Here is a 19,956-nt window from a genome sequence, read left to right on the forward strand (position 1 = left end):
ATTTTCTGTATGCTTTTAGTTTAATACTTCACTTTTGCTTGCACAGGTTTCATTAGTACATGTGCTTAAGATTCGTAGGGTACAAATTTTATATAGCACACCTTAATTAGGGCTTTGTAATCAATATTCAATTTTTACTTTAAAAACTCTTTAATTAATTGTGCATATGTTTGAAAATTGAGGCCATTTAGCATCAAATACAAATAGCATAAATTTAGCATGAAAGTGTACTTTCCTTAGATAACAATGGTCACTTGGTAACAAAAATACATAAGCCACGTTCAGAATTCATCACTGTACTTCATAGAAATTATTTTTCAGAGCAGAGAGCAAGATTCTAATATGTTGTTTATATGCAATTAGCTAAAATTTGAGATTTTGCAGATGTTTCATTGAGTTATTATACTATAAGGTGATCAATTTTTTTATTAAAAAAAAAAAGCAAGCTATATTTTTACATCTCTAGTGCCCTAAGAAGAATCATTCTCCCTTGTAGGGTCAAATCATAAAAGATCCCACTTCAAGTGATCTAAATTCATTCCTTACTTTAAATTGGAGGCAATTTTAGACTTTTTCTTTATTGTTCATAAAAAAGCTGCCTAATGGTTTTTAAGATTGCTAAGCAATGTGCTTCTCTTTCAAAACAGCAAAAGCTCCCTACTTCCTCATCAGACTTACTCAGCCTGCCTTTACATCCTCTATAATTTCTGCCTGTCCCTCACTCCAAATAGAAGGGTAGGTAATGACCATCAGTTGAAATGCCCTCAATCTCTTTTTATACTTCCATTCCCCACCCCGCCCAGCCCCGATTTCCAAGGTGCTGGCTATTTGCATCTGCAATCTTTAAAGGCTTTGAAATGTAAACATGTTCAGTGTGAGAAAAAAAAAATTTTTCCTCAATTTTGTCAAAATGGAAACCACAGATACAAGTTCTCTGAAGCTGAATGAAATTTTCTCAAAGTATTCGATAAGAATGGTGGAGGGAGAGTAATGGATGGGGCCACACCTACGGTGCATCTTAGAATGGGTACAGGCGAAACTTACTAAATGCAGAATACAAATGCCTATATACAGTAACTAAGAAAATGCCATGAAGGCTATATTGAACAGTTTTATGAGAATATTTCAGATTGTATATGAAACCCGCACATCGTACCCCTTGATTGCACTAATGTACACAGCTCTGATTTAACAATAAAAATAAATTGATTCATTAAAAAAAAGAATGTCTATTGTTACATTATTTCTATTTGCATTTTGAGGAGCGATGTGATGACTACATCATGGTTCTACTGTATTTATTTCCAATAGATTTTATTCCCTTTTGAGACTAATTATTACCTTAGTAACTTTCACCACAATGTCTCATTTTAATGCTATTAACTATTATCAAAATATGTAGTATGAGTTTCCCCTCTCAGTACACATGATTCTGAAATAAAAATGAAATTCTGGTTGTGACATGCCAACACAAGGTAGACTCATCTTATTTTGAAAGCTCCTAATATAGTCAGCAGCAAGAATACCTCAATCCCACAAAGACGATATATAAATGAAATTGGTTGGTACTACCTACAGGGTAGAAACAAGAATTTTGAATCTCTTAACGTTTATTCTCAGAGAACTCTGAAGAAACTCTTTATGGTTCATTTGTTTGTCAAAATGCCTTTGAAAATGTGCATAGTCTTAATAATATTTATGTCATTTGGTTTTATTTGCCAAACTGAGATTATAAAGAAAACTTGTTTCAGAACCATGCAGGAAGGAAAAACAAATAAAATAAATCATAAATCCTTTTATGTTAGCATGTGATAACTACTTTGAAAGCTCTTTGACTTCATTGAGATTTCAGATCTTTTTTACCTAAAGAAGTGTGAAGAGCAAATAAGAATATTTTAATTGAAACTGAAAAAAGATATTATCATATTCCTTTAATGAATATGTAATGAACAGAATCTATAAGTAGGATTGTCCACTGGCTAAATCTGCAGGCACTGGAGCTATAGGTTTTGAATCCTAACTCTACCTCCCATTAGATATGTGACCTTGGGCAACCTATTTAAATTTTCTAGGACTCAGAAGGAATAAGAGATAATTATAGTAGATACGTTAGCCTCATGGGGTTGTGGTCAAAATTAAATGATATACTACACATAAAGTCCTTAGAACATAGTTGTGAATTAGTGCGACACTCCTGGGAAATTTAGGTAAAGAGATGATTCTACCAGTGGAAATAAGACAATTAATTGCAAGCTATTGATGGAATAACAACTTTAGAGAAGTAGGGAAGGCACTATGTCTTCCATTCAGGTATAGAGAGATGTACAAGATACACGTAGGAAAATAGAAAGCAAACCCAAAAGAGAGTCTTACAACGCAAGCTAACAACACGCATTGCATAGAAGACAACCTGTGAAGCCAACTACCTTGGTTCAAAATCAAACTCTGATGCTCATAAGCTTTGGGATGGTGGCACAACCCCAAATCCCCACTAAGTCTCATATTCGTCATCTATTATGTGGGGATAAAATAATAGCTTCCAGCTCCTTTGGGTTAGTATGAGCACATGATATCAAATATTGATATAGATCATAAATGCTATGCAGTTCAATAAATGAATGATGGTTGAAATTTGCTAGATGAAGAAAGATTTCATAAATGATGTATAATAACAGGGGACTACAACTAGATCATCTTTCAGTCTTTATTAAGGAAGTCTCCAGGGAAGCTCAAATACAACAAGGAAGAGAAAAACAAGGCTGCCAGAGGAAATTTTACCTTTTGACACCTATGGCTATACCCACCAGTAAACACAAGCTCATTCCTAACCAGATAAACATCAAAGCTCATACTAAAGGCCTGTTTGCCTCAGTCCCAGTACATAGCACCTGCTAATAACAGTATGTAAGTCATACTAAAATGATGATACAACCAAATGTTGATATTTAAAACACCCAGAACACATTGGAGGTACAAGAACACAGGGTTTGTAAAAGAATAACATAAGCATTCTAATCAGAAATGCAATTTGGGGATGAAAGCAGAAAGCCCTGAGTAACAAGATAAAAGGAAATAGAAGCCTCTCATTATCTGGAGGACCAGGAGTCGCCAATTAGTAACAGTAACCTTGCATCCATTTGAAGTGCGGTCTAGTCTAGAAGAATATTTGCATTCTATGCGAATTGCACTGATGTCCACAATAGCTCAGAAAAGTGAGTTTGGAAGACAGACATGGAAATACAAAGGTATGAAAACATGTAATCAGTTGAGAATGAAGAGCCTATAGACTTGGAAATTGAGAGGGAATTAACAGTGTTAACAGTGATTATGACAATAACAGAAATATACAAGGATGAAGAGCAGACTGTTTCTGCAAGGAAGGTAAGTTTAACTGTGGGTGTGTGACTTGGGATAACAACAGTTACCTGGCTGGCATCTGGGAGTACAGGACATGTGTTGAAAATAAGGACTAGCTACACACAGGAATTAGCAAATTTTGAGCACAGAGAAAATCAAAAACTCTGAGCAAACAAAAAGTATAAGAATAGATATAAAAAGGCTAAAGTCAGGATAACTGGATACGACTTGCATGTAAGTTTTAGAAGGAGGAGTAAAAAGTATCAAAGACAGATATAACATTGAGGGGAGGGGGGCCACAGATTGATCAGGGGTGTCAGATGTATAGGATAGCAAAAATGAGGTCATTATGATCACACAATCATTAACATCCTCAAAGAGAACTAGAATATATCTACCCTGTTTCCCCGAAAATAAGACATCCTCCAAAAATAAGATCTACTTACAGGAAAGATAAGACGTCCTCTGAAAATAAGACCTAGCGCATCTTTGGGAGCACACCTTAAAATAAGACACTGTCTTATTTTTGGGGAAACAGGGTACTAACGGCAGGGACAGATTTAGTAAATAATTATCTCTACAGGGTATAGATCAGTAACCAAGAGTGAGTGACCAATAATTATTCATTGAAGAAATAATACTTTATTTTTTTCTAAGCAAACCTTGAATTCAGAAAGACATGTTCTATTTGGACATATATAAAAGTCATCTTTTTTGTTGTTGTATAATATTCTTTAAAAAGAAACAAACAATAGCAAATTTAAAAAGTCCTCTTCATCTGTTCTGTACAAAAGCATAACATTTAGAGGTATTTTATCCAAAGTATTTAATTATTGACTTCATATAATATTAAAAATATGAGAGCCCAATTATTTTTAAAAGGTCATCTTAAAGTTTTTCAATCCATAATGCAAATAGGAAAATATTAGTAATTTTATTTATCATTATTCATTTTATACTCATAATTTATACTATCATTGTCCTTGAAAGAAATGTCCTTTTATCTAATGTTCATATGGTTTGGAGGCATCCTAGGAGAGAAGTTAAAGGAAAAGAAAGGGAGGCATAAATAGAAATAAAATAAGAAAAAATACTGATTTTCATAGTGTTCATAAATGCTATCATGCAACATTGTGGTATGCTAAAAAGTATTGACAGTGAAGGGAAATTAGAATAAGCACATAACTATTGTGTGGTTATGCTAAACATTAAGAGGATCTTCCCAGGGCAAGGCAAAGAAATAAACATCTCTAATAATAAAGCAGAACAGAGAAAGCTTGTTGAAAAACCTGAGATAAATTTACACATGGTTACAAAGTGAGCACGTGTGCCATTCAGTCAGCACATTCCATTTCTTGGTGACTTACCAAATACCTACTTAATTCATATTCTCACTTCCCAATACAATGCGTGTTATTTAGTTGGCACTGAGGAAACGCTTGTTGCACTAAGTAATCCAAAAGACTTTGCTGTTAATAAATACAGTGGAGGACAGGTAGTTCCAAGTAACCTGTGACCTACGAGAGTATTTACCAAGTGCAATTCAATTTCATTTTACATGATAGAGGGAATATAAAAATAGCTGAAGATGTGACTCCTGTCTTCTTGGAGTTTAGAGTCTAATTGTGGGGGTGGTCACTTATCGCAAAGGAAAATAAAGTCATGAAGGAAGGAGAGATAAAGAGTCAGCAGCCTAGTGTGCTGTGCCTTCACTCTCGCCATTGAATCTCATGTTTATTAAATCTAAACACTAACCAAGTATAGACCAGAAAGTGGGTTGATGTTTGCCGATTCCCTCTCCTACTTTAGCCATGTCTCCTAGGAGGGCTCATAATAGGCCTGGGATGGGCACTGAAAATACCCTTCTTACGTACCTAAATCTTTATCTTGGTAACAATAAGTAAAAAGCTTCACAAATACAGCTTTAATTAACAGCAATGTGGTGATGCTTGAAAAGAGACCGTGGGCTCCTTGAATCTGTTGGCCTTCACATAAAGAATTTTGTTTTTCCCAGAGGGTCAAAATGAATTAATGTCCTTACAATGTATTTAGCGACCCATTGTCTCAGAGATGCCTAAACAAGTTCACTGAGCCGTATTAAGAGTATCAAGGATGATACAATCAAGCTGCTCTCAAGAGAGCACTCCATAAAATCTACTGTTTCAAGTACTGATTAACAGGAGGGATAATAAAGTATTTTGTCAAAATGATTTCTTTATCTGTGAGAGACATTTCTTGTATACCATATTGTATAAATAACCAGATTCAGAACTTTTCATGTGGTCTTTAACAACCTTACATATGCTATAAAAGTTCAATAAAAGGAAATAAACATTCCCCTTAATAGTCCTTATTTGTTCCATTAATACATTGTTCTTTTTGAATAGTGGCTGTAACCTCTCTCATAGCTATTGACTATGGTTTATCTTTTTAACTAAGCCGTAATACCTCTTGTACCATAACACTTCTTAGTAACATTATATCAGCACTGTGCTGTGTACTTTTCACACCCTGCCTTATGATAAAGGAAGATTTCTACAGATGATATCGAAAGAACTCACAGGCATTTAAATATCTACATGTTATTGTCTGGATCTTAGCAGAATAAATGAAAATTGGCTTATTTCCCATAATTTCTCAAGGAAAATAAATATGTATTTACTCTCAGGAATGATCACAAAAGTACAAAAAATGGTCCATCTAAATGCAAATCCTCTGTTGTGATACCTATTGTGATGAAAGCATTAGAAAATGAGTCTACTGTTAGATAATTTTACACATTTTGATATATCCAAAATGTAAAAGACTTTTTGCTGTAACTAATACTATGCCGTTAAAGATATTTCTATATATATAAAAATATTATAAATAACAATAATATATATATATTGTTGAGACTATATTTTTTAAATTACTAAACCAAGGATGGGTATACGATGACTCATGCCTATAATCCTAGCACTCTGGTAAGCTGAGGCAGGTGGATTGCTTGACACCAGCCTGAAAAAGAGCAAGACCCCCTCTCTACTAAAAATAGAAAAACTAGCTGGGTGTCATGGTGGGCACCTATAGTTCCAGCTACTTAGAAGGCTGAGCCAAGAAGAATCACTTGAGCAGGAGTTTGAGCATGCCGTGAGCTATGATGATGCCACAGCGCTCAACCCCTAGACAAGACAGTGAGACTCTGTCTCAAAAAAATAAATAAAATAAAATAAATAAATTACTGAACTAAGTAGGTATCTATTTTCCCTTGAAACTATGCATCCTAAGGAAGAATGTATGTGGCAGCAAATACATGTGCATAAAAACAAGGCCTACAGATGGCTATGTCACCACACTAAGATTACCAAAAGATGTTCTTTCTTTTCCTGTTCATTACATGCTAAAATTCTTTTTAAAACATATATCACTCATCATGTAAAATTGATAGGAAAAGATATGGGAAAAATAAATATTGAAAGTGAAAAACAGCAAGTCCGAAATCTACAGGGTAGGCTACAGGCTGGAGTGCCAGGTGAAGGTCAAAGACCTTCTGTTGGGGAATCCCCTCATGCTGGGCAAACCATTGCTTTTTGTTCCATTCAGGGTTTTTTTTGTTTGTTTGTTTGTTTGTTTTATTGTTGGGGATTCATTGAGGGTATAATAAGCCAGGTTATACTGATTGCAATTGTTAGGTAAAGTCCCTCTTGCAATCATGTCTTGCCCCCATAAAGTGTGACACACACCAAGGCCCCACCCCTCTCCCTCCGTCCCTCTTTCTGCTTCCCCCCCCATAACCTTAATTGTCATTAATTGTCCTCATATCAAAATTGAGTACATAGGATTCATGCTTCTCCATTCTTGTGATGCTCAGGGTTTTAATGATCAGATCAGGCCACATTACAGAGGACAATCTGCTTTACTCGAAGCTCATCAATTTAAATGTTCATCTCACTCTAAAACACCCACCAAGTTGACATATAAAATTAGCAAGCACAAATAGCTGAGACAATTTTTTTTTTACCCATAGGAAGAGCTAGATTTTATCGCTAACAAATATCCTTATTGTCTATTCCTAAGAAAAGTGAGATTTCTAAGAAAAGTGCTGAGTAAGCAGGAAGTCTGGGTAAAAGTAAGTAAGATTAGATGATCACTTCTCCTTTGTATCTATTAACTGTAAAAAAATTTAAAGATTCTATTAATCTCAAATCAGTGGGCAGGGACCAAAACGTGAGATTTTTATGGATACAACTCATTCCACCACCACTTACCTTTCACACACATATCTTGGCCTCAGCCCTTTGGGTGCCGGGGATAAAATCGGTGGTGCGCTGAATGACCTTGCAGAAGAACTCTTACACTTGCCAGCTGTACACCTTTGCTTACTGCATACACTAATCTGAATGCCACCCACCCACTTCTATCCCAACGGTGGACTTTAATGACACTTTTAGGGTAGAAGAAATAAAATCTGTGAGATTCTGACAACATGTGCCATGGGCTTCCTTTTTGTAGTAACGTCAACTCTGCTCTTTTAAGCAATTCAAGAGTTACAACAGACAGACAGGATTATCCCCCGTTTGCATAAATCCTATGAGCTCTCACCCACGTGGGCATTTGATGCATGTTAAAATTCACAAAAATAGTTAAAGCAGGATTCTCACTGAGTGTATTTCTTGGTCTGCGTATTGCTACTAGATTTACCTGGTGTGTGATCAGAGTCCAGAATCAATGCTTCTGCAGGGATTCTGGTGCCAATGGTCCAGTCCAAGTCATCCTGAGAATCTTGAGTAAGACTGCAGACTGTATTCCAATTTTCCCAACTCGTTTCAAAATTGCAGCTTCCTGCTATGCTTGTATACTCTCCTAGGGAAGTAAAATAGTTAATGGAAAATTCTAGAAATGTTTATCACACTTGATATTTTATGCACTTAGGATGATTTAAAATTAGTATTTGCATATTCTAATTCTTTACAAACTTTATAGCATCCAGACATTTGCACTTATTGGTAATATAAGTCATATACCATACCTTTTTTTTAGTCAAAGGATCTATAGGTAGTATATCAATATCATCATTTATCCATTAAATAATTATATGGATTGACTAATAATATTTATAGATGACAGATAAAATTGCATCTACATATGAACAATAACATAACATTATGATAAGACACATAATTCAAATAATAAATAAACAGCTTTGGTTGTCTGGATGTGGAATTCAATATTTTCATTCACTCTGATGTTTGAACAGCATAGCTATTAGGGAGGCAAAATCATTTACTAAAAAAAAGGTGCTTTTGGGAGAAATAGCAAACTGTATAGGACCCAGACCCTCTCAGCATACCATACCAATCACTGGAGCATAACATTTCACAGCTAGTCACTAAAATATGAAATAAATTCTCTTCTAAAATTGGTGACTGATAACTCATTGAAATTAAATTATTTACAATGAGAAAAAATTAATAAATAACTGAGCGTCTACTTCTAGTCATCTGTGAAAAGTGTCATCATGATACCCTGATATCCAGGCTTTCATCTTTCTTCCATTATTTATTTATTTATTTGCCCAGCAGTTATTATTTTTGAGCACTCACTGTAAAATCTGACTCTATTATACAGAAAGAATGAATTATTGGGTGATTTAATCGGTAGGAATCAAAGATTGTCATTGACTTGTTTTTCCTTTTCAGAAGGAGGAAGTTCGTGGTTTTTAAAAAATGCCTTCTCATTTATAACTCTTCCTTAAAGTAAGACTAATGTTAGCCTATAAAACTTCATCAGGAAAAAGAAAAAAAACCTGATCGTTAAAATGGGAGCCAAACATATAGCAAACATAGCTTTAATCTTTATATAGTTTCTCGATCATCAAGAATTTTTTCATAAAAATAATCAGCATTTCATTTCTCAAGCATTATTGCATCTTATCCCTAAAAAGTAGAATCATTTTTAATAATATCCATTCTTTTCATTCACTCTACAAGACTATATAATCTATTGAATTTTATATGCTTATTTATTGGCTCTGTATTAATTTTCATGCTTGTCACGTCCATGTTATATGATACCAAATAGTTCATACTCTATTATATGATATAAATAAAATGAGAAAATCCTTTCACCCAGTACTTAGACAACACATCAGTACATATTCAGAATCATCCCATATAGCCATTGAATAGTCTTTAGAATAATGTCACCTATAGATTCTATACTGCTATATCTCATGGAATTGATTCCGTGACACGTAATCCATACAGTAACTTTTCCATGTCCTCTACCGTTCTCTGTGACCATCTTTGTGTTGTGTTGTCTCACCTTGCTTAACGTATGGCTTTCTCTTTGACTCTAAAGATACCAATACAATCAGGATAATTTCCCTCGTATTTCACCCTCTCTACCTCAAACATGTCACTTTTCCTTTTCTTCTTTTCTAGAACGAATCCTTGCTGATCATCTCAACTCCTTATCAAAACACTGCTATTAGTATTCTACGGCGTCAATCCCATTAATGTGACACAATTTTCCATGTCCCTCAATCTTATATTTTCATTCTAACATGCAGATATAGCCAGGCTACCTGTCTTGATTTTTTTAAAAAATTATTTATGTATTTTTTAAATTTCAGAGTAATATGAAGGTACAAACAATTAGGTTACAGGTTATTTGCATCTGTTAGGTAAGGTCCCTGTTGTAATTGCGTCCTGCATCCAAGAGGTGTGCCACACACCCTCACACTGTGTGCAGTAAGTGGGAACACACCAATTCCCCTCCCTCCACCTCTCTCCCCTTTTTCTTCTTCTCCTCTCCCCCTAACTTGAATTGAATTGAGTTTTGCTTTTGTGTGGATGTGTATTAGTTCATCTATAGGTTTCGCGGTTTGTTTTGAGTACACTGGATATTTGCTTTTCTGTTCTTGAGATACTTTACTAAGAACAATGAGTTTCAACTCCATCCAGGTTAATACAAAAGATGTGAAGTCTCCATCTTTTTACAGCTGAATAGTAGTCCATGGTATACGTATACCACAGCTTGTTAATCCATTCCTGGGTGGGTGGGCACCAAATTGTTTCCCCCTCTTGATTTATAAAAAACATAATTATTTGCTTAAATTTCTCAATTTATCCTGACTCATCCTTCCCCATGGCTTTCACAGTTTCATGCAGGTGACCTACTCACCAACAACCACGATGACATGCAGACAGACATGTCCCAGTGCTTCCTGGGTATTCCACTTGGAACATGCAACCATCACCTCAGAACTAACAATCCTAAAACAAACTCATTATGTACCTCTCCTAATGGCTCCTTCTCTCTAAGATTGCTGCTTAACTTGATAGCACAAATCTTTCCCTTTTTAAAGACTCAGACCTTCCAAGTTGTCTTGGATTCCACAGTTTTCAACTCATATCCTATAACCAACACCTACAAACTCTTTCTCTGAGAACTTGTTAATTCATTCTCTTTTTGCAGTGCCATAACTATCACACTGCTTCAAGCCCCTGGCTTATTTTAAGAGTTTCTCTTTCTTTAGTCTACCTTATCCTATTAATCTTACAAACCCAGTCTACATTAATCATCTTGTAGAATGCTCTTGTGTTACTTTCTCTTGCTTAAAATATCTAGTTCTTTATATTGTTTTAACATACTCTCCCAAATCCCTAGCCTTGAATCCAATCACCTTAGTTTTTTTTGTAGAGACAGAGTCTCACTGTACCGCCCTCGGGTAGAGTGCTGTGGCGTCACACGGCTCACAGCAACCTCTAACTCTTGGGCTTAAGCGATTCTCTTGCCTCAGCCTCCCAAGCAGCTGGGACTACAGGCGCCCGCCACAACACCCGGCTATTTTTTTGTTGCGGTTTGGCCGGGGCTGGGTTTGAACCTGCCACCCTCAGCATATGGGGCCGGCGCCCTACTCACTGAGCCACAGGCACCGCCCCAATCACCTTAGTTTTATGCAAAGTATTTACAGGATAAAATCGGTCTCACTTTCAAAACTACCTCTACTCCAACTAAATTTTTCAGAAAAGTATCTCCTAAGTATGAACTGACTTTTTCAAAGTTACCTGTATAACTTTCTTGCTCTGTCTTTTCATATTCCCTAGCAGTTGGTGACTATTTCATCAGCCATTCCTTCCTTCCTTCCCTTAGCAACACAGCACTACAGTTTTATCTGAACATTCACCTTCTTTCACTCAGATATGTGTTTCCAGGAGGAAACGGCCCCCTTCTCTGTTCCAGAGGTGGCTCATGGTTCCTCAACCAAATCATTATGTGATGCTCTCTGCTTCCTGGTCTTGGTCAATTTGGAAATGCTCTTGGGATATAATTCTAGGCAAACATACTACAGAAGAAGCTCCCAGGAAAAGTTTGTATTTTTTGTAGAAAAAGAACCAGAAGGAAGAAAATATATTTATTCTTTCTCAGGACCTCATTGCAAAGACGCACTCCTTAGGGATAAAGAGATTATATAAGAATCTAACTCTACAACAAATCCAGTAAAGGAGGAGGGAGTCCAGTCAGGTCTTTACTGTGGATGACAACATGAAGCTAATGAATTAGTCACATCTAGAGATGTCTTGCTTTCAGAGTTCTTGCTATGTGAAATAATACAGTCTCCTTATTGCATGCATTAGCTAGAAATGCCTTTAGTTCAATGAAACTAGAAACCCAAGTTACAGTAGCTTAATTTGTCTCAATTAACAAGAAGCCAAGACAGATTCGAGGCATAAAAAGAAAAAGAAAGAGGAAAGGATAAAAATACCTTTTTTTTTTTCTTATTCTGATCTTTTTCTTAAGAAGAAACACCAGGTCCCAGAATTTCTATTAATAGCTTATTGGCCCCTCATAGACACGAGGACGTTGGATATTTGTAGCTGGTTATAATGATGCCACAAATAAAATGACAGCTCTATTCTTAAAGAAAAGGAATGCATCAGCAATTAGTGGATATTGCCAGACTGTTTAACTGATTGGAACTGAATTTCTGTTCTGCCTTAATTAATATACCTTTCCTTCTCCATTCAAACTAACAAATCATACCCTCAAATGTTCTAAGTCTTATCTCTCTTACCCCAGACCACACAATTCTCAGGGGATATGTGTGTGTATGAGGCACTTAACAGTAATCATAATTGCTCCCATTTATTTGGAAACCCATTACCTTTTTATGTTGTATTGCTGTCTTTATTACTGTTCAACATCGAATTACTATAAACATTTCCATGTGGTGAGCCAGTATTATTACTGAACTGCATTTATACAGCGTAAGTGAGTCAATACACATCCACTGAATTAAAGGAGTTATGAGGGCACCGTGATATTTCTTGATAACAAATATTAGTATTTTTCAAAACGGCAGTACTTTAGAAATTATATTTTCCATATTGTGATCTTTGTATTGACCACTGAGTGGACTTAAAGCATTACTAACAGTCTTTTAAACAATTGGCACATTCTTAGTGGTATAATATTCAGCCACATGGCTACATGATCAGGATGAATATTGATCAACTTATATATTTAGGAGATGCTTCATAGTTGTTTTTAATTCCTTCTGTCTACATATTCACCTTATTTTGCCACATCTTAATAACACATGGCATAGGAAATTAAATAGTGGTCTTCTCAAGTGAAAATGTCCTTTGTTGTGAAATGGCTTCTTGGCATGCCACACTGAGAAAGATTTTGAAGAATCTGGGTATGGTGGGAAACAGTGCCACAACTGAACAGTGATGTCTATCAGTGTTGTGAGAGGCCAGAGATAAAGCACCTGCCCACACTCTGCACGTCCCTACCCTAATTTCTATATACCCTGAATAGTTGTTTTAGATGATATTTTCTTTATATGAAAAAGAGCACATTTTCAGATTTGTTTCTTTCTTTTAAAGAGAATTGATTTCATTCATTATAAACCTTGCATTTATGCAAAGGGAGGTAAAGATGCTAAAGAAAATGTCTTTGTTCATAGCTTACAATAATCATTTGGATGTGAGAAATCAGTGCATTTTTTGATAGTATACAAAGGACACATGATTGAGAAATTAACTATAATGATACATTTCAAAAGAATGCAAAAATAATGAAACAGAAGAAGCTAACATTATACATCCCAGATTTCAGCACAAATAAACTCTTTACATTATTTCATTCAATTCTCATAGTACTCTACCAGATGAATGCTATCATATCTACTACTGGGATAAGAAAAATGAGTGTCTGAGAATTTAAATAATTTCTCAACACGAGCGACTTCAGTTTAATATTCCCAAAGGTTAATTTATCCTTATATTTATCTAAATATAATTTTGAATATCTTGTCATTTATTCCATTATTTATAACAGATTATCTGGCTGCAGGAATCCAGATCTAATACCTTCAATACTTCTAGGAGATCGTCAATATGAAATATTGATGAAGTCAATTTGCAGAATTAAGAAGTCATCTGTATGCCTATGTGAGCTGTGGAGTGCTCTTTTTAGATATGAGCAAAGACTAGGAAGAGGTTTTAAGGAAAGTGACTATTTCCTTTGTCAATGTATCGCTTTTATTTTAATACACTGAAGTGCTTTCTGCAGTGGTCCATCAAAGTGGTGGGGAGCACTCATCAGGCTTGAGGATGTACTGACTTCAGGCTCTGACACTGAAAACTTCCTCTGTGTGTTTTTTCATCAATACTTAAAATAGCCAAGGGAAAAATTAAAATTGTATACGGCAGTTGGAGAGGAAAAATGAGTGAAGCCAAAATAAATGGGCAACACTCACATTTCATAAACCAAAACATACTGTAACTTGTATGTTCTGTTTGCCTCTGTACTTTCACAGACACGTATGAACACACACACACACACATTATTCTTTATCTGTATTCCCCAAATAAGCTGTGGTACTGTTATCATTAATAGCTTTTGTTATACTTTAATCTTCCCTGTATGATTGTTTTTAAAAAGCAAGAATGTTATATTTTAATACATTGTTCCCCCTACTTTTTTTTTTTTTACCATACAGGAAGTGAGTTTTTGCATTTGAAGAACTAATACCAATCTTCATAAGATGACTCAAAAAAAAAAATCAAGGATGAAGAGATACTCTCAAACTCACAGTATGAGGTCAATATTACCCTGATACCAAAACCAAAGGCACAACCAAAAAGAAAATTATAAGCCAATATTTTGATGAACATAGATGCAAAATTCTCAGCAAAATACTAGCAAACTAAATTCAACAACACATTAAAAAGTTTGTTCGTCATGATCAAGTGGGATTCATTTCAGGGATGCAAGGATGGTTCAGCAGATACAAATCAATTAGTGTAAAACATATCAACAAAACAAAGGACAAAACCATATTATCATGCTCAAAAAGCACTCAATAAAATTCAATATCCCTTCCTGATAAAAACTCTCAAACAAGTGGGTAGAGAAAGAAAGAACACATCCCAACACAATAGAAGCCATACACACGTGTGACAGGTCTACAGCTATTACCATACTGAATGGGGAAAACTACAAGCCTTCCCTCTAAGATCTGAAACAAGATAGGACACTCACTGTCACCACTCAACTGAGTAGCAAAAATTCTATACAGAGCAATCAGACAAAAAAATAAAGGACCTCCAAATTGGAAGAACGGGGTGATATTGTTTAATGTGCATAGTTGCAGTTTGCAAGATAAAAACAGTTCTCAAGAGGAATGGTGGTAATAAATGCATGAAACATAAATATTTAATGTCACTAAACTATAATCTTAAAAATAGTTAAAATGGTACTCACTTCAGCAGCACATATAGTAAAATCGGAACAATACAGAGAAGTTTAGCATGGCCCCTATGCAAGGATGACACGCAAATTCGTAAATTTTATGTTATGTGTATTTTACGATTTTTTAAAGTTAAAAAATAAGAAAAACGAAAGAAAGAAGCCCCCCAGAAGCATTGTCACTATAAGATCCTAAAAAATATAAAAAATGACAGTGAACTAAAAAAACAAAATTTAAATGTGTGTGTATATGGCAGCTTGTCTCCATGAAAATCACTCTTAATTCTTCCCTCCCTGGGTTGTGTGACATTTTCCTATTGTGAGGTGGAGTCTTTTCCCTTTTTCTCTTTGAATCTAGACTAGACTTCGTTATTTGCTTGACTTTTAGGAGTTAGCGTGTGACATTCTGGAACATCTGAGGCTAAGTCAAAACAACTCTTGCTGTTTTCTGGGGTTCTTGGAAAGCTTACTCTTGCAACACTAATTCAGCCCTGTGGACAATGGCTTACCACCTGTGGCTGTTATATTATGCAAAGCTCAAACCATGTGGAGTGTCCTAGAGGTGAAGTAAGATAGAGTATCAATATGCCAAACTTAGAAGGAAGAAGTCACACTACCCAGTCGAATCATGCTGATCAGAGAAAACTTCCTATCAAAGCCCTTTTCAAAGAACTGACCCACAGAAGTGTGAGTCAAATGTAACTGACATTTAGGATATTAACTGTTGAGGTAGCTTGTTAGTTAGCAAGCAACAACTACAACAGTAATCCATATTGTATCAAGATTCTCTATGAAAGCTCTTTAGTAAGATGCATAAAAAAAGATCCTTTGGATGTAAATATGTGCTCATATTTCAACGTTATATATTTGGTTTTATAGATGACTTTAAAAATATCACTTGAATGAAAGTTTAAATTAAAAATTCAATAGTGGGGGTGGTGCCTGTGGTTCAAAGGAGTAGGGCGCTGGCCCCATATACTGGACGTGATGGGTTCAAACCCTGCCCTGGCCCAAAACTGCAAAAACTGCAGAAAAAAAAAAAAAAGTTCAATAGGTGGTCCAGCATAGTAGCTGACACCTGTCATCCTAGCATTCTGGGAGGCCAAACCAAAGAATTGCCTGAGCTCAGGAGTTTAAGATCAGCCTAAGCAAGAGTGAGACCCCTTCTTTACTAAAAAAAGAAAAAACTAGCCAGGTGGTGTCGTGGGAACCTGTGGTCCCACTACTCTGGAGGCTGAAGCCAGAGGATTTCTTGAGCCCAAGAGTTTGAGATTGCTGCAAGCTCAGATGATGCCATAGCACTATACCTGGGGCAACAGAGTAAGACTCTTTCTCAAAAAACAAAAAAAAATTTACTCTAATTTCTCCAGTGCAATGTAATTAATAAAATTAATCAGTCGGTATTTATGCAAGGTGCTCATTTTCAGCTTCATCTATAAAACCAATCATTTCTTAGAAGAAGAAATGGAAACCAATAAAGAAAGATTGTCTGCTAGTGCAGTTCCCGGAAATTTTAATGCTGACCCCACATACAATGCAGCATAATTACATCATGGGAAGTTTTTGTAAAATAACTCACTATAGTTCCCAGTATGAGGGTACTGACATTTGTATTTGTATTAGACACATCCTTGATATGGCAAAGTTGGGAAAAATATTTTGGCTATTCTAAATGTACTCTAGTGAATGAAAGAACTTGGTCAAGTGAAAATCTGTGATGGATCGGCTGCACGGCGGCTGACATCCACTTACCACAGTGAGCTTCATCAGACCTGTCAGAGCAGTCTGGTTTGTAGTCACAGACCAGGTGGGATGCAATACACTTCTTGTTCCGGCACAAAAAATCACTGGCTTCTGGGCAAATCTCAGAAGCCTCTCCCACTAGGCAAAAACAACAAACAAAAAAAAAAAAAAAAAGAAAAAACAAAGACAAATGAAATATTTAGTCAACGTTTTCATTAAATTTGAAGACTTCTATTTTACAGTTTCCCCACTATTAAATATTTGTAATTTTAACAGTTGCCTAAGGTAGACTACGCCAGCCTCCTCTCTCTCCCACCACCAATAAATAGTTCAGCAAGTGACACAGATTCTACTTCTGAAATATCTTTTCATTCCTTAAGGGCTGCCCACTGTGTGTTACGAACATCCACACTCCTTGTTTTAGTTTCAGCTTAATTTCCCCATCTTGTAAGCGTCTGGATTTGAATTTCAACCTATGACTGAAGTGTCACAAGGATTCCACTTGCCCTTCACTTTTTCCACACGTTCACATGAGCTATTTCTTCTGCCTGCTTTGACTATTGCCTTACTCCCTGGTTTCTCTGCCATTTACCCTTAAGAATCAAGGAAACAACTCCTCTTGCCACCCTTACCTCACCTTTTGTCTTCTTGACCCCAAGTTTGACATCCTGTTTCATGCCACCTAAGTACCATTTTATTCCTATATTACAATGTGTACCATCTAAGAGCTACTTGCACACCTGTCTGCATCTCTCCAGACTGCAAAGTAGCAGAACTTTTCATTGTGTCTCCTTGGGTCTAACACAGCATCGAATCCAATATTTAGGTAGTGCTTAATAAATACCGATAACAGTAATTATAGGCATAATGGTTTTGTTAAAAGGAGAAAATAGAGAAAAGTGAATTGATGTAGAATTGTTATATTTGGATGTAATTTTAGCTGATATGTAGTTAAATAATAATACTTTAAAGATTCATGGTGACTTACAGTGAAGGTCTGAACCTACTTTTTATCAACTTCAATGAATTCAATAAAGTCCAATGATTCCTTTGTTACACAGTTCAGAGCTAATGTGCTTGAGATGCGGGTAATTTACTGCATGTTAGGCAGTATTTTTATATAAGTAAAATGAGCCAACTCTAGACACTTGACCTAAAGTACATTTCCACAGTTTTTGTTCATCCCCTTAATACAGTAGCAAAAACCTGTATAATTTCCAGAAATAATTTGCCAGTAAAATGTAATCTATACTTACACACATATAAAAAAATGAAGAGAAGGCATTTAATATAACAGCACATAGTTCATTGGTGAGACTGAGACTTAATTTATTGATAAAAGACAGGACAACTGGATAACCCCATTTGGGACTGACACACACAAATGCCAGGTGTGGGTGGCACACGCATCTAATAAGTAGCTCATTGGAGCCAATTTCCCTGAGCGTCCACCATTTAGGTCCTCAGAGCTTATGCTTCTCAAGGATGGCTTACCCATCTGTTTCTTTAGTTCTCAGACCCATGGTCCCAGAATCTTTAGCAAAATTGTCCCTGATTTATTTAAAGTAGTTAAAATAAATTTATAGTACAGACACTAGAAAATAGTAATTATTAATTGTATAATTTTGATGTATTGAGAAAGAATCTCTCTCTAGAAATGGGGAGAAGGGCTACAATAATGATTGATGATACATTAAGTAAAAGAAAAACAATCCCCTGTTCAAGGAAATATATGAATTTCCTAAGCGTAAAAAGTTTGAGAACCTCTCTGGTTTTGATAACACGGGCTTTAATGAAGAGTAAGAGATTGTGAAATGCTGAGCAATCTGATTCAGACCTTTTAATTAGCACGTCTCGTTTATTATTTATTTATGTAGAAAGGTCACTGTACAACACTGTTACATAATTTTTAATTTATGTGCAAATTTCAGGGTCAAACAATGATGGAAAGATGTTTTTCTGCATAAAATGAATACAAATAAATCTCATAATAGCACTGGCCCTCCCTATTGAACTTGCTCATATTTGGGAGATACATAAAAATTTAATCTCTAGTACATTTTTGAAACAGTATTTCAGTAAGACCTTTAGAATTCAATAGGTTTATTACAGACTGAGGATCATTACTGAAATAGGACTCAAGGTAAATTTTTTTTACCTTATGTTCTTTACTTTTATAATTGTTAACTAATAGTTTAGCTATAAAAGGAAAAACTGTAAATGTTTTTAAATAAAATCTTAAAACCTCCCTGAACAAAATTTGTCACAACTGTTCAATTTGGTCAGATTTAATTAATCTTTCTGAGCCTGAGCCTCAGATTCCTCATCAGACAGATGGGGACTTTGAAGTTCCTTTATGAATAATAGTATTGTGTTAACTATAAATGACCTAATATAAGGAAAAATCTCAGTACATGTTTGGCATTTAATGAATGTTTTATTAAAATTAGCTGTTCCATTTTTTCTCTTCTTGATTCTTGATTTCCTACCCTCTTTGACCCTTCATTTCTTTAAGAATTCTTGTATGATTTTGCTAAAATAAAATAAAATATATAAAGTTGGCAAAACAGGCCTTGACTTAGGGGCGATGCTAAAAGTCCTAGTTCTTTTTGATCTTATCCTATCTGGCATTCCTTCTAAAATAAAATGCTCCTTTGAGAAAATATAAATAATATTTTCTATTATCATTTACTTTCTAAATAATAATAAAATAACATTAGTATTAATTGATGCTATCCGTTGACAACTTAAAATGGCTGAGACCCTGTGATAACATCAGGGAGTGACATCACTGTGCCTGATGTATGCACAGAATGACAGAAACTGTTCAGTAGACTGAACAAAAATTATGGTAGATTAAAAATAAAAGCTATGCCATAAAGAATTCCATGTTATTACTGAGATCAAAGAAAACAAAGACTTGCCTATCTGATGAAGACAGTGTTGAAAAACTTAGGACAATTTTACTCAAGTTGGTTTGGACTTACTTTGGCAATTGGGTAATGGTATGAATATTTTAAGATTTCTATTTACATATATATTTACATATTATATTTAGTCGCTCAGTGACAAAGGACAAGGGTGGTCTCACCACTCACATTCATTTCTTAA

At 35.3% G+C, this 19,956-nt stretch overlaps 1 protein-coding gene and 1 non-coding gene across 2 annotated transcripts in view; one reads left to right on the plus strand and one right to left on the minus strand.

The window, feature by feature from the left end:
- Positions 1-19,956, minus strand: part of MALRD1 (MAM and LDL receptor class A domain containing 1) — a 513,794-nt gene that overhangs the window by 141,387 nt on the left and 352,451 nt on the right. Inside the window, exons 30-31 of the mRNA XM_053573250.1 lie at positions 16,855-16,983; positions 8,041-8,202 (exon numbers count right to left, since the gene is read on the minus strand). Of these exons, the coding sequence (XP_053429225.1) occupies positions 8,041-8,202; positions 16,855-16,983 (291 nt within the window). The remainder of the gene's footprint in view (positions 1-8,040; positions 8,203-16,854; positions 16,984-19,956) is intronic.
- On the plus strand, positions 15,110-15,216 carry LOC128573177 (U6 spliceosomal RNA). Its single transcript, XR_008376346.1, has one exon. It is a non-coding gene; the product is annotated as a U6 spliceosomal RNA (small nuclear RNA).

Source organism: Nycticebus coucang, chromosome 20 (assembly GCF_027406575.1).
Source record: "Nycticebus coucang isolate mNycCou1 chromosome 20, mNycCou1.pri, whole genome shotgun sequence".
In the NCBI taxonomy this organism is placed as follows: Eukaryota; Metazoa; Chordata; class Mammalia; order Primates; family Lorisidae; genus Nycticebus; species Nycticebus coucang.